The sequence below is a fragment of the Globicephala melas genome, chromosome 1, assembly GCF_963455315.2.
Source record: "Globicephala melas chromosome 1, mGloMel1.2, whole genome shotgun sequence".
Taxonomy (NCBI): domain Eukaryota; kingdom Metazoa; phylum Chordata; class Mammalia; order Artiodactyla; family Delphinidae; genus Globicephala; species Globicephala melas.
The window spans coordinates 126,906,878-126,923,313 of NC_083314.1; the positions used below are offsets into that span (position 1 = coordinate 126,906,878).

General features: G+C 36.7%; 1 protein-coding gene across 2 annotated transcripts in view; it reads left to right on the forward strand.

Annotated features, from left to right (window-relative positions):
* PTGER3 (prostaglandin E receptor 3) overlaps window positions 1-16,436 on the forward strand; it is a 69,340-nt gene that overhangs the window by 30,760 nt on the left and 22,144 nt on the right. The window contains exons 2-3 of one of the 2 annotated variants that reach the window (XM_030865949.3): window positions 6,730-6,909; window positions 12,911-13,696. In XM_030865949.3, the coding sequence (XP_030721809.1) occupies window positions 6,730-6,909; window positions 12,911-13,090 (360 nt within the window). In that variant the 3' untranslated portion in view covers window positions 13,091-13,696. Of the gene's footprint in view, window positions 1-6,729; window positions 6,910-12,910; window positions 13,697-16,436 lie in introns of those variants that run through there. The other variant, XM_030865946.3, reaches the window with a different exon arrangement.

Here is a 16,436-nt window from a genome sequence, read left to right on the forward strand (position 1 = left end):
TTGACAAAGACATATTGTCTAGACTCTCTTGATACCTGAGATACAAAAGTTTGAAATATAATAAAGATACCTCTTCTGACATGAGTATTACAAAGCTAATCTATCATCCATAATCCAAGGAATGAATGTTTTTATAGAGTAGATTTTGCCTTCCCCCTTTCAGCCAGAATTTGAATACTTGTTACTGACATTTTTTGACTATTCTAATAGAAAGATAAATATCTATCTAGACATATGTACTGAGCTATACTGAGCCACACAGATTTCACAGTTCATACTAATTGAGAGAAGAAAGTAATTCTTAGGTACCAAATAATGTGGTGGCAGGCTGCAGCCTTCTTTACAATTTTGAGTTCCCCTGTGTAGTGATTGGATAATTCTGCATTACCAAACATTTTTAAAGTGCAAATTTGAAGGTTTTTTTGAAATAACTCTACTAGGTAGAAATTTAAGGAAAGCAGACTTATAGATCATACATTCATTTCCTTGCACTATTCCCCTAAGTGTCCCCTATTCTTTCTTTGAACCTCAAAGCATTCTGTTTCTAGAAACCTATACAATAGTGCAGTAGCTTGGGGCTTGGGGAGAGGTATGCTGTGTAGATTGAAGGTGTTAATTATCCTTACCTCATTTTAATTTTCACAACTGCACTACTAGATGGAGAAGATGCTTAGTAAGCATGTATTAATCATGTTTTAGAGAAGAAGAGAAATGAAGATTCAAAGTTAGGTAACTTGTTCCCAAACTAGAAGCAGAGCTGAGTCAGATTTATGGCAGGTCTTTAACTCTTGATCAGTGTGTTTGCCTAAGCCTGAACTTCTAAAATATCTCCTCCTAAAGTTTCATGAATTCTTGTCCCTTGTCTTCTTACACTGTCCACTTTCTAACTTTGTAGTTTTCCTCTCTCTTCCATTTCCCAAAAGACACAATTGGGGTTTTCCTGCAGAAGAGTTTTGTCTTTTGTTCCACATTTTTTACTTTTCAGTTTCTTTTCTTTTTCAAATTAAATCCTTATCCATTTTCCAGTTTTGCCCCAGAATTCATCAGAAAAAATTTAGCCATAGAAGTATATGTAAGAGACCATCCAGTCCAACCCCATGGTTTGCTAATAAATTTAATAGAGCACAGAGAGTAAATGACTTGCTTAAATTCAAAATTGGTGGCAGAGCCAGGGTAGGATTTGCTTCTTCTGATTCTTAGTCCATTGTTGTTTTGAAACATTTAATAAAATTGCATAATAGTAAAGATGAAGTAATGCAACTTCTAGTAACTTTTCTTAATGTGTATGAACTGTTTATTTCCAACTTTTCCAGATTAGATAAAGAGGAGAAGCTTCTGAAACAAAGTCTAGAATGCTGAGATGATTTGGCAATCTGAGAACAGAGTTGTAACCAGATTGAAAAGACTACAATTATTTCTTAAATCTGCAGTGAAACTTCTTCTCATGAAAGTCCTTCAAATTATGTAATTAAGTGGTTCAAAGCTCCCAGACTGGTTTCAATGTATTATAATGTAGCACATTTGTCAAACTATACAGGGAGTTTCCAGTGGAGCAGGTTATTCTCCCGTAACCTGACAACCGGAGATTACGGAAAACAAAACATCATAAATAAAAATTGGCTGTGAGGAAAGTTCTCTTACACATTATATTAGGAATAATCTAGAAATGCATAAAAACCACGTAATGGAGCCTAAGGGAAAATAAAAATTTTATTCCCTCCCCACAAATTAATTTTTCTGGGTTTTCTCATTTATCATCTTCAATAGATATATGTAGCCTATAGCCCAAGGCATATTTGAACCAAGAAATAAAGTACTGAAGGTTTTTAAATGTGTACTTTTAAATCCTACTGTAGTAAAATAAAGTCCAAATGCAGAATATTAAAAACAATCTTCCGGGGATTCCCTGGTGGTTCAGTGGTTAGGACTCCACGCTTTCACTTCCAGGGCCCGGGTTCAGTCCCTGGTCGGGGAACTAAGATCCCACAAGCTGTGCAGTGTGACCAAAAAAAAAAACCAAAAAAAGGTCTCCCTGGTTAGTGTTTTGTACATTTAAAAGATCATTATCACTGTGGAAGGGACAAATCGGACAAATCTTCCTTTAGGATGGAGAAAAGTAATTGCCCTTGACACTAGGCAGGGATGGAGAATTTAGGGGTTACTGATGTAGTTGTGTTCCTCGCTATCACGGTACAAAAAGAACTCTCTCTTCCTGCTGATAACCGGAGGAGAGGCAAGAGGCCTGGGAGAGTCACATGGAGCCTGGAGAAGATGCTGACAGAAGAGCGGCAGCTCTGTTTAACCACAGCTGGTCTCACGGCTCCCTTGACCAGATTGTTATATGAGGCTGTTTAGAAGGAGCAATTGTGCAGCGTGTTTGCTGAAAAAATAGCTTCAGTGGTGGCCAAGCATCCTGGTTTTTGTTTGTCCCTTCTCCCTTGTAGAATGGGACTAATAGGAATAATCTACCAGAAGTCTATATATTGATGCCAAAGTTTTTCTCCCAAAGTCTCATCGTCTAAAATATATTTGCAAAAATTCTCATCACTGTTCAGCTCCTTAAATAGAGGGATGTCTAATATAGGACACCTAATATCAAGGTGTCCACAGGGCTCTATTCACTGCTGGAAGCTCTGCAGGAGCATCGGAGACTCCTTTCCTTGCTTTTTTCATGGATGTTAACTTGCATTTATGTTTAAAATTAAACAGGGAATTAAGAGTTCTACTTCCATCCCTGCTGCCATTTGGAAATGGCGATATCATGCTCACTGCCTCTAATTCCAATTATCTTCATGCTGCACATCTCATGAGTTCTGGGAAAGCTCGAGTGTCTCTTCCCATGTGCCAGCTATTGCTTACAGAGCTTGGTTTCATAATTTCATAATCAGTGCATTGTCATTAGAAAATTATGGGAAATTACAGTGGACTAGCCAATGTAAGGCATATGAAACCTGTATTAGCCTAATAAAAATAATTTTAAATTATTAGCCTCATAAAAATTAATTTTTAAATAATCAAGGAGGACTGTGTAAAATGACTGAAATTCCATTTTAATAAGTAATTTTATGAATTTTCCTGATTATAAAAAGTTGGAGAAATCCAACACTTTATTTTGTAAAAGAAAATGAAAATGTAACTTAAGTGAGTTTTTAAATCATTCTAGATGAGGCTCAGAACACTTCCTGAAAGATGGTAAGTGGTCAAATATATTTAATTATTGGATGAGGTGAGGGACTGAAAGAGTTAGCACCAATAGCTTATAATAAGAAGACAAAAGAATTAATAACCACGTGTTTTTCTTAAAGGCAACTGAACTGAAAATACAGTTTTATACCTTTTAGTCAAAGACTGAGATCTAACTGATGTAACTTGAATAACAGGAATGCATTTTTACATGTTGCAAATATAGAAATTGAGATAATTTATATAAGAGTTAGGATGAAGTTTACTTTTACTTTATGTTAAAAAAAAAGTTTCCTAACAAAGTGTACAAAGTAAGGAAAATTGCTAGGATGTTTTATCTGTGAGAGAGAATAAATTGTTTTCAAGCTCATACCTCCCCATCCCCTTTCAGCATTTGTTGAGAACTCACTCTGTGGGAGTATTAGTTTTCTACTGTAGCTCTTTAACAAATTACAAACTTGGTGGCTTAAAACAATACAAATGTATCTTACAGTTCCGTAGGCTGGAAGCCTGACATGGGTCTCACTGGGCTAATATCAAGGTATGCACAGGGCTGCATTACTTTCTGGAAGCTCTGAAGAAGAATCAGACTTGTTTCCTTGCTTTTTTTTTTTTTCTTTTCCTTTCAATTTCTAGAGGTCGTCTATAATTCCTTAACTCATGGCTCCCTTCCTTCATCTTCAAAACCAGCAACACTGCATCTCTCTGACCGTTCTTCTGTGGACCCATCTCCCTCTGACCACAGCTGGAAAGGTTCTCAGATTTTAAGAACCCGTGTGATTACATTAAGCCTACCCAGATAATTCAGGATAATCGCCCCATCTTGAGGCCCTTAACATTCATCACATGTGGGAGGCAGTGTTCAGTTCACAGGGCTCTGAGCCAGCATCAGAAGATACTAATGTAGATATATTTATTTTAAATAATTTTGGTGTATTTGGTGTATTCATATTTATTAATGAAGGGAATAATCAACTCCCTTTAAACAAAAGACTTTCCTAAATTGCTTGAAATGTTTTTATGTACATAAAAAATTTAAAATAATTTAATAATTGTTTAATAATAATTCCATTGCCTTCTGCAAGTCTACATATTTTACATAATTTAATTGTAATAACAATACAATTATATATACATGATAGTATCTTACATTCTGTTCTTTTCACTTACTTCATATATATATTATTAAGCAAACAGGCTGTATTTTATTAAACTTTACTCCTGATACTAGAGATTTATTTGTTTGCAGTTTCTTACTAGATTAGATAATTCTTCACTGAACATTCATTTATTTGTCCAGCTTTTTCCTTTTATTGAATAAATCCCTTGGAAAAAAATTCTTTGAAAGGAATTACAGAGTCAGAATGTATGCCTACCCATTTTTCTCTTCTTATTTGTCTATAGAGCCATAATTTTGTTCAGGTATTAGGTGGTAAATTGGTCAAGGACCAGAGTGTAAGCCCCAGAGAATGTATTTGTCTTATAAGCCAAACCTGGAAATTTCCATCTCCTGTGCCAGTGATTGGTTTAAGAATTACCTGTGACTTAATTCTGTCCAGTAAGACCAAGCTGACATTTTCATAGCTGGTGAGGATTTGATCAGAGCCGAGATTTAGAACACCGAATCTGTGTAGTGCTGACATCTATTTGCACCATCGGGGTGTTTGTTATCACTATAATTCAGATGAGAGGAGGAGCTGAATGGGGATGAGACTGGAACAAGAGCAAATGGCAGTGCAGAGGACAAGGCAAAAGAAGGATTCGAAGGTGACTCTGACGTGTTGAGCCAGGGTGACTGTGTAAGAAAGAAAGTGCCATTGTTGGGATGGTAGGTTTGTGGGTGTTTGGGATGCCCAGGGATGTTGGGACCCCTTCAATTTGGGATGTGTGACCTGAGGACAGAACATCCAAATAAATGTGAGCCTTAAGAGAGAGACATTTTGGGTTCAGTAGAAATGTACCGTGAGCAACACATACAAATCACATATATAATTTTAAATTTTCTAGTAATGTCGTTTTTTAAAAAGTAACAAGTGAGGCTAATTTTAATAGTGTACTTTATTTAACACACTACATCAAAGATAGTATCATTTCATTAGTCATTACATATCCCAGCATCTCAATTTTCTCCAGCCACGTTTCAAGTGCTTAATAGTCATGTACGTCTAGAAAGACCAGTTTAGGAGCTGGTAATAAAGTCAGCACCTTTCTTTGTTTGCAGGTGTGAACCCATGTTCGGGTTGTTCCTGCTTTTTTTCTGCTGTTACGAACAATGCTGTAATGAACAGTCATACACACAACTTCTGGTGCAGCAGTTAGGGGCAGTGTACTCTTGGGAGTGGGACTTGTGCACAGCAGCAGCAGAGACAGGCCTCACTGTCTTCCCAGGTGGCTGCTGCAGCTCACGCCCCTGCTAGTAGGATGCAAAAGCACCCACATGGCTCCACACCCCAAAGTCACGTTTCATTTTTGTCAAGCTAGTGGGTGTAAAATGGTTTCTTACTCTGTCATAATATTCATTTCTCTGATGATTAATGAGCTTGAATACCTTTCCAGATCCATTTGAATCTTCATTTTGTTCTCTTCTGTGGTAATCACAAATATTTATTCATTCAAATATAAGTATATTTATATTATGTATGTTATAGATGTCATATATTATATTTGTATATGGATCATATATTCATTTACAAATGGTTGTTGAACACCCTCTGCTAAATACTGGTCTAGGTACTGGGAATGAACTAGTGAGGAAAAAATGATATAGTCCCAAATTCTGCCTTATGGAGTTTACATTCTAGTGTGTGTGCAGTGACCAGGGAGAGACCAAAAAGAGGTAAAATGCTGTTTGACGTATGTCAGTGAACCTGGGTTTAAGTCTGGCTCAGCCATTTTACGTCATTAAACCTTGGTTTCTGCAATTGTAAAAAGGAGATGGCAATAATATTTATCTTCTGTTGTTTATTAAATACATATGAAGAACTTGACACAGTGTCAGGCAAATTGTAAGGATTCGGCAAATGCTAATGACAAGAAGAAGAAGGAGAAGAAGAAGAGGAAGAAGAAGAAGAAAAAGAAAATATAACTACTATTTTCCCCTTTCTTGCTTCTATTTTTTCTGCTAGGTTTTTTTTTCTTTTTTTCCAGTTACAACTACTGAAGTTTCAGATTACATATGTTTTGTTTTTTTTTGAAGCATTGGCTCTCATTTAGGTGTCAACCTCCTGGTATTTTCTGCAGCAAGACAGACGACTTTGGCTAATTTTGAGATGTGTTGTTTTCCAACTTCTTAAATCCCAAGAACAAAGAGCCTGAGTACATGTACTTTTAAAAAATCTGCATCACGTTGAATAGGCAAAAATGTGGGAAAATCCAGAGGAATATCTTATATAATTCAGGGCTGTGTTCTGTGAGTATAAGTGTTGCTTGAATTGATCATTTCAATCCAATAACCAATTGATTGTTAATTTATGTGCAAAGTACCGTGTAGGGAGATGCATATGACTTTATTAATCTTTGGAATAATAATTTATCCCTTTTTCTTAGATAATGATGTTGAAAATGATCTTCAATCATACATCAGTTGAGCACTGCAAGTCGTACACAGAAAAGCAGAAAGAGTGCAGCTTCTTCTTAATAGCTGTTCGCCTGGCTTCACTGAACCAGATCTTGGATCCCTGGGTTTATCTGCTGCTAAGAAAGATCCTTCTTCAAAAGTTTTGCCAGGTAGCAAATGCTGTCTCCAGCTGCTGTAATAATGGAAAGAAAGTACAGATGATCTCACTATCCAATGAAATAACACAGACAGAGGCATGAAAGAGAACTCTTAATCAACTTGCATGTTCACAGCTTTTGGCAACAAATAGCCCTAAACCTTACTGTGAATTTAGGCATATCTGGCATGCCACTGTTTATACGTTGAAGTAGAATTTTTGATATAAGGCTAAATGGTCTCAGAAGCATAGATAATCCCCTATGTGCCAGAAGTATTCAAACACAAACAAAGGAAAATAGATTAATAATAGTCTAGTGTTTGGGGGACTCTGTCATTTGTAGCTGAATATGTGATTATTTATTAGGTGAAGACTTTTTCTTCTATATAAATGATCTTGGTCTGTGATGGGGGTGGGATGGGAATAGTTAATATTCTAGTATTCTGAATACATGGGGAATTTAACGCACAGATCGTTGAAGACAAGGTTTGTTTTTGCTCAAAACCTTGGCCTTCTGCTTTCTCTTTTACTCTCTCTTTCTCTCTGTGTCACTCTTATTCCCCTTACATTTTTTTAAAAAGTTGACTTAGGAGTAAAAAAACATCTATAATGTATCCACAAGTGTTCATTGGTACTGATGTTATTTAAATACTGCTCAATTTGTAAATTAGCTGCTAACCTTACAAAGTTTAAGTTTTGGTTGGGTTGGTAATTAGGTTTATTCATTATCTGAATAAGAGTCAGTTCCATTTATTTCAAAAATGACAGAGTTTGTGACCATCCAAATTGCTAAATGTTCTTCCTTTTGATTACATTTTTAATTCCTACAAGCCTGCAGAAGATTCGTAAAACTGTGCTTGGGAGTCAGTGAAGTGATTTTTCAAAATGCTATTTAAGGACTGATTTGAGCACTAAATATACGTACTCTGGCTAATTATCTTCCCTGATTTTCCACCAAAAGTATTCTCTTCAGTATTTTGGGTATTTAAATACTAACTCTGATTCTAACACCAATAAATATTTTGAAGCTTCCATAAAGACTTTCCATAGTTTGGCCTATTTATAGGATTAGGAAATTAATAATATTGATCCCTCACAGCACTTTCTCTGCCCTCTTCTCAAAGTAGCTCTATCTAAATATTTATTCTTAAAATGTTTCTCTCAGGGTCTACATGTGTACAAACCTTGATAGCTAAGCTTGATATCTTTTTTGGCACAAGTAGGTCACTACGTTAAGTTTTGAGAATTACACTTAAACAGAAGATTTCCCCAACAAACACAACAATCTTTCAAATCAGACCTACATAATATGTTCTTCATACTCTTTAGAGCATTCATTTTGCAGACTTACTAACATTTTCTTATGAAGATTTTAATTTGTTTTTTCCTTTATTGCCTTCCTAGTTTGAAGAAACTTGAGATTTATTTATACTCCTTTATAGTAACTACATTTGTGTTTGTGTTCAGTAAGCATTTGGGGAAGAATTAATTTTAAGAGGTACAAAATATCTATTAGATTAATAAGTACACCACTCTAAGTCAATCAGGAGGAATCAATTTAAATGACCATGTCAAATTGAGTGAGACAGCAAGATCTGCTGGGAGCAGAAATAGAGACACAGATGTAGAGAACAAATGTATGGACACCAAGGGGGGAAAGTGGCGGAGATGCGGGGTTGGTGGTGGGATGAACTGGGAGATTGGGATTGACATATATACACCAATATGTATAAAATAGATAACTAATAAGAACCTGCTGTATAAAAAAATAAATGAATAAATATAATTCAAAAATTCAAATAAAAGAAAAAAATCTGCTGGGAGCACTTTTGTAACTCATGATCGTTCCACTAGTCTAGGTTTTGGAAAAAATGATGATAAATAACCTATACTAAAACCCCATTATAAAATCTCTCTATGCCATAGAATTGGATTATCCTACAGGTCACCTCATGGAGGATGAAACAAAACTACATACTTTTTTTTTCAGGAAAAAAGTGCACTTAAATGATCTTATAGTGAAGAGGTTTTACCTCTTGAGTGGTCCTCAGACCCTAGGTTTAGATATACACATAGTATAGACCCAAGTGGTATGAGCTTGATTGGGTTATTTCTTCCAGCACCTAGTACAGCACTTGGAATATAGAAAGTGTTCAATGACTGTTTGCTCAGGGAATGAATGAATCATTATCTGCCAAAACAAAGTGCACATTGGTGGGGCCCCACAATATGGTTGAAGCGCTTCATGCCATTACAGACCATCAAGCTGATACAGTGAATGATCTCTGCTTGTTTAATTACAGAAACACAAATTTATCTTCAGATGTGCAGTGTCATATTGTTGCATAACAAAGAGCGTTATTTGTATTAATAATTTAAGAGACTGCTACTCCCAAGTGGTAATTGAGATTATTGTCAAAGAAATAGCACTTTTCATCAAACCACAGAAATGCATAAAGACAAAACAGCCTAAAACTCATGCTTAACTACAAAACAAATTCCTGCCCAGGGATACATGGTAGTTGTGGATGATGGCAGTTTTTGAACAAGCTTGAAAAGGAATCTAAAAAAAAAAAAAAAAGAGGTTCTGAAGAACCTAGGGTCAGGACAGGAATAAAGACGCAGACGTAGAGAATGGACTTGAGGACATGGGGAGGGGGAAGGGTAAGCTGGGACGAAGTGAGAGAGTGGCATGGACATACATACACTACCAAATGTAAAATAGATAGCTAGTGGGAAGCAGCTGCATAGCACAGGGAGATCAGCTCAGTGCTTTGTGAACACCTAGAGGGGTAGGATAGGGAGGATGGGAGGGAGACGCAAGAGGGAAGGGATATGGGGACATATGTATGCATATGGCTGATTCACTCTGTTGTACAACAGAAAGTAACACAACATTGTAAAGCAATTATACTCTAATAAAGATGTTTAAAAAAAGAAGAATTAATGAATAGGTAAATAATTGAAACAAGTAATTCTGGAAGAAGGATCTGGACATAAGAGGCTATCTTTTTAGTAGAGACTTTAAAATATAATATTATTGTCAAAAAAAAAAAGGAGATGGAAAAGGAAGAATTATGTAAACAGCATGTGAGTTTTGTTATGTAGGCAGCCATTTGTTAGTACGTGGAAAACCTGATAAGAAATATAAGTCCTAAATGATATCAGTCTTTGGATGATAGCTGAAGTTAGATTTCAGAGATGTTGTTCAGAGGCCCTAGATGTGGTTAGGAAGTAAACATCTAAAGTCACTGCAGAAGAGTATGTCAGTTTCCACGTTTAAGTTCATTGGCCTTTAAATTCACTCGCATATACTTAGTTTATCCATGCATATATCTGAGCAGGAAAAAAATGCATGCATAAATTATGAGAATTACAAAACTTCTCAGTATTGGTTAAAAAAAAAAATAGAGACCTAGGAAACTAAATAGAAAGTAGTGAGTGAATGCAATGTAGAAATATATGTAATGTCAGCTGTCGTAGATTTTACGAAACAGTTTTGATTTTTCAAACAGTGAATTTATACCGCTATGTTGTGTCACAGAAGAGAATGATGACATGTCAACCAATTAGAACAGTTTACTTTTCAAATAAAATAAGTATGGTGGATATCTTTAAAATATTTTAAATTGAAGAAACAAAATGTGTTATCCCAAGTTTTATCAAATTTACCTAATGCTATATATGAAGTTATTTTAAATCATGCCAGATTTAAATGATTGTCAATTTTAAAGTGCACATATATACTGAACACTTCTTTATTATATAAAAGACCTTTTGACCATGTTATGGAATAAAATTGTGGAAGCTCATGTAAAAGTTAACTATAAAAGACCCTGTGACCACACTGGCATTGAGTAATAGACAAACTAAAAACTTTGACAAAACAGTATTTTAATAAGGTGGACAATCTGTGGCAATATTCTAATATTAAATTTTCAAGAATTAGGAATTTTATTTATTTAATACTTTATATGTTTTTTGTTGGTTTTGACCCCAGATTAGTGATCTGCTTTCAGTCTTCCCCATGTCAGTTATCATAGTTCTTTGTATTGGGATTAAGTCAGCTACAGAAAATAGGAAAATTTTGTTTTATGAAATTTTAGGCACATATATTACCCATTTATTCTCATATTTTAACCCCAAAGCTTCTCTTGAAATATACAGATTACTAGAAGATGAGTGACACAGAGAGACTTTATTACTACAGAGAGTATTTATTACTACAAACATATAAAAAGCTTAGTATGGAATAATTAAAATTTCCATGATTTACCTCTGTAAAAATTTAGGTCGCCAACCATGCCCAATCTTCATAACTGCTTGTTTATTGCTAGCTTTGTGATTGTGTTATGTCTCAAATCTGCAAAAATTGAGGTCTAAATAAATGAAAAGAATTGTTCAATGAATGAGATTATAACATTTTTTAAATGAAGAGTAATATTGTGGCTAAATCGACAGAACTGTTTTCTGAGTTGCAATACAATGCTAATAAGAGGTGACATAATCTGTGATGTTTCCTAACATAGGTTATGATAGAGTCTATTTACAAAATTTGGAAATCAGTCTAAAACTCACATGCAGATTTGTTAAGAAGCTGCTATCTGTTCAGAATTCTAAGACTACTGACAGGTGGTGATTACGTATGAAGCATGAAACAGAGAATTAGGGAAAATTCAAAAATTAAACTCCATTATACTGGTATCATTAATATAGTTACTAATTACATGTAAAAGTTCATTTCCCCTAGATTTCTCTCATGCAAAAGGTTTCAATTTTATAATGATTCATGTTGTAGTTATTAAGTAAAATTTTTCACATGCCTTCCCTGAATGCCTTTTTTGGATTGAGTCCACCTATAAAACTGAAGAAAGTAAAAAGAATAGTACAAGGTGACTTTGTTCTCAAAGTGACAAAGGGAAAACTGAAACTATACATATTTATGAAAGACTTCAACAAGTCTAGAAGTGAGGCATTTTTTTTTTTCTAAAAGAGGTCAACAATTATTTTTTTGTACGCGGGCCTCTCACCGCTGTGGCCTCTCCCTCTGCGGAGCACAGGCTCCAGACGCGCAGGCTCAGCGGCCATGGCTCACGGGCCCAGCCGCTCCACGGCATGTGGGATCCTCCCGGACCGGGGCACGAGCCCGTGACCCCTGCATCGGCAGGCGAACTCCCAACCACTGCGCCACCAGGGAAGCCCCCATATAGTCTCTATTTTATAATTCCTAAAGTGAGGATTCTATTTAAAGGCTTATAATTTATACAAGTTGAGTTGTAAACCATTACATTATGATACCACAAGACAAGTACATTTTGATTCTCTAGAAATGCAGTTCAATCAGACATATACCATATTTATTCATATATAAATCACACTATCTATTGAGAATGAAAATTATTTTATTTTCAGAAGTTTTACATCAATCTATTTCAAAGCATAACTCAAATATCCACTGGAATGCTTATTTCCTCATTAGGAACGAGACTGTTTCCCCAGTGCCCTTGCCTCCAGCCTGTTTTTCCATTTTCTCACGGAGAAAAAGTAACAGAAATATTTACTATGGTGAAGCTGGGATTGTTTTTAAGAGAGAGAATGGTTTCACATTTCTAATATGCTAATGTCCTAATATATGAAACATCTGAGTCTGCTTTTTAATATCTGCTTTGATGAAATAATTTTATTATGGGAGTAAAGATAAGAAGGAAAGAGATTACCATCAGATACAAATTAGCCTTTTCAGGCTTTCTGAGCATTTTAGAGATGATAGCACTTCTAAATTTTTTTAGAGCAGATCTTAAATCCTTTTGTTAATTGTTTTAGAATTAGAATATTTTGACTTTTTAATTAAAGTGAATCAGATATCTAGCCAAAAGCTAGCTAATCACCAGACTTTAATAGTTATTTGAAAATAGTTTCTTTCTATGGTTTTCAGTTTCTGTAGAAATCAAAGCTGTAATGTTCAGCAGGAGAAAATGTGTATGACTTACTGATGGACTTCAATGTTCTTTCAGCTTTTGAAACGACACTCATATGGAACAGGCATGGAGGGTGGGACAGAGAACAAAGAGAAAGAGGTGAAGGAAAACCTGTGTATTTCTAACTTGTCAAGATTCTTCATCCTTTTAGGCCATTTCACAGAAGCAAGGAGAGGAAGAGGCCACATTTATCTTTTCATAATTGAGCATCAGTAGGACAAAGCGAGGAGTGGCCAGTGTTCTTTTCTGTAAGAGTGAATGTTAAATTCACTCAACTCATCACTGACTGCTAAACTCTTTTTCTTCCCAATCTTCCTGCATATATATGAAATATCTTACCTTCTCCCTCTTCTTTAACCAAACAATTTTGTACAAATAGCATAAAGTTGAACATTTCTTTAAGGAAACAAATTAAAAATAGGCACTGATTATTTTGATCTGTTTACAACAAATGAATATATTATTTTCAAAATGTATCTAAGTAAGAATTGAAATCATTGGCACTTCAATCAATCATGTAAAACTCAGTATAGAAAGTGTACATTTCTCCACCTCTCCTACTCAGCACCCCATCCCTACACACTTGGTTAAATGGGAAGGTATACTGTTGTCACCTTTATGTAGTTAGTTATCTTAAGTGTATTTAAACATATCTTCCAGTATGTTTTAAAGGGTAGTCTTCAATATGGTGGAGACGAAAAATAAAAGAGACTATGAAAAGTACATCAGAATTTTGACGGCATTCTAGTCAGAGCCAGTCTGTGTACTTAACAAATGTACGTTATTTATGTTGTGCTTGTCAATGGAAAATAAAGTCGAATATTCTGAAATGTCCCTGTCTTTCTTTCCTGATGCCAACTCATGTCAGGAATGTTTTACTTATAATCACATTAAGCATTTTGCTAAAATCCTATTTGATGTGCTTTGCCAAGATAACAGCACAATGTAATGCAATAGCATCATCCTATCTGTAACATTTAAATCATTTTGTTTTATATTCCATAATAACATATAGTACAAATTATCACTGATGTGCTATAAACTTGAGAGGTGCTTTTCAATATGATACCTAGTCATGTTATAATCTCAGAATTTTTGTTTTTAATACAAAAACACATTTATAAATTATTCTAAACTTAGTTCTCCTACTTTCTTGTGGCTTTGAGTATAATCTACAGGCAGCCAACATGAGAATTGCCCTTGTTTATAGTCAGCTCCTTCAGCAGACTTGTACCTGTGTATTGGTGTGAGCTGATTACTGGTAGAGATGTGTTGGGCTACCCAACTACCCTATTCCATGTGCTTATTTAGCTCAACTCTACTTCTTCCTCCCTCAGTGATGGGAGAAGTTCTGTAGAACATAGACTGCAAAGCCAAGCTCATTATAAGTAACACGCCGAGCTCGCCCTCCTTCCTCCTAAGAAAAGGCATTTAGGGAGAGTTCTGCTGTAAACCGCTGACCAAATCTTTTTTTTTTTTTTTGGCTCCACTGGGTCTTTATTGCTGCGCACGGGCTCTTTGTTGTTGTGGTACGTGGACTTCTCTAGTTGTGGCGCACAGGCTGCAGTGCGCACGGCCTCAGTAGTCTGAATAGTTGCGGCACACTGGCTTAGTTGCCCCACGGCATGTGGGATCTTAGTTCCCCAACCAAGGATCAGGCCCACATCCCCTGCATTGGAAGGTGGATTCTTAACCACTGGACCACCAGGGAAGCCCCCGACCAGATCTTATGATCTCTACAGTCTTGTAGCATTTGAGGTAAACATCATTATGGCTATCTTCCGGTACACCAAGAATTTCCACTACAACGCTGATGAACCTACATGCCATGGAATGACATTGCCCAGTTTCATGTTCTCAGAGGACAAGGCGTCAGGCATCTTTAGATATCTTGGAGGTTGTTGTGCTCACCTAAAAGTCTTGAGTAAACCTATTTTGGAGGAAGGTGCTCAGAATCCAAGCCAGTCCTCCAGACTTGTTCTTTTCTTCAACATATATTTGTTGGGTACCAATTATGGCCTAAGCATTCTGGTAGGCACTAAGACACAGGGATTTAAAAAACAAACAAAAATACCCAGCTTTCAATGAATTTATAATCTAATAGGGGAATAGCAAATCATTTGAACAGAGCTGCTATTGGGGTAAGCCTATGGTAATGAAAGCATATGGGGGAGGTGATGCTGAAATAAGAAATAGTTTCCTGTAGGAGTTGACATTTAATCTGCATTTTGGAGAAAGGAGTTGCTATTAACCAGGAAGGTGGAGGCACATTTTAAGATATTTTTTCACTCCACTCTGCCCAAAGCAGTACAATTTCCAAGGCATTCAAACTGACTAAATTCTAGTGGCCCTGTAAAAAGTGTGGGTCTGAATCGTGCATACCTCTGTAATCTCACAGAGTGGGGAAAAGTGACTTGGCCTTAGGGCAGGATTTCTGAAACATGGAACTCTTTTCGTTTTTTGTTTTTTTGGGGTTTTTTGCGGTACGCGGGCCTCTCACTGCTGTGGCCTCTCCCGTTGCGGAGCAACAGGCTCCAGATGCGCAGGTTCAGCGGCCATGGCTCACGGGCCCAGCCGCTCCGCGGCATGTGGGATCCTCCCGGACCGGGGCACGAACCTGCGTCCCCCGCATCGGCAGGCGGACTCTCAACCACTGCGCCGCCAGGGAAGCCCTGAACCATGGAACTCTTGACACATTGGGGCAGATAATTCTTTGTTGTGGGGTGTTGTCCTGTACATTGTAAGCTGTTTAGCAGCTACCCTGGCCTCTACTCACTGGATGCCAGTAATATCGCCCTAGTTGTGACAATCAAAAATGTCCCCAGACATTGCCAAACGCAGCATGGAGGACATATTGGCCCCTAGTTGGGACCCTCTGCCTTAGGGCAAGGGCCATGGCCTCTAAGAGGAAGCTATGTGTGAGGGTTTTCAGGACAAGGCCATCTGTGGGATCTTGGTCCTGACAGGCACCATTCTGGCATTTCTCAAGGAAGCAGGCATTAAAATGCCAGTTTGTGTCTGACTGCACAAAAATGTGGCACTACCACTACAGCAGTGCCCTGATCACCGTGGGCCCTGATCCACTTCCGTAATCACATAAACCTATTCACAGACAAAGAGGTACAATTTCTTAGAAAGTATCCTCTTTCTATTGATGCCTCCAATCCCTATTTTGTTCTTGATAAGAGGCCCTAGGGTTATATGTCTCTCAAAGGGATATCTAAAGATGGTCCATTTCTCTCAGGACCTCGAAAATCTGTTATAATTCCTCTTAATTAAGTTCACATTTCCAGGCAGGGTGCGTTAGTAAGAGAGAACTAATTTACCAAATTCTGTCTTTAATGGAATTTTTGCATGTCTGATCTGTGTTACAGAGTTGTAAGAGCTTTATTTAATCTGAGACATAATCTTTATCAAAGAGCAGTCAAATCTGGGGCAAATGTCTCTTTATCAGCCTGTGCCTTTCTGAGTTTGTGCCAGTCTGCAGTACCTCAGGTATAGAGCTATTACCATACATTTTGCTGACAGAGTTCAAGTCATGATCTCTATAACTGACATTTAA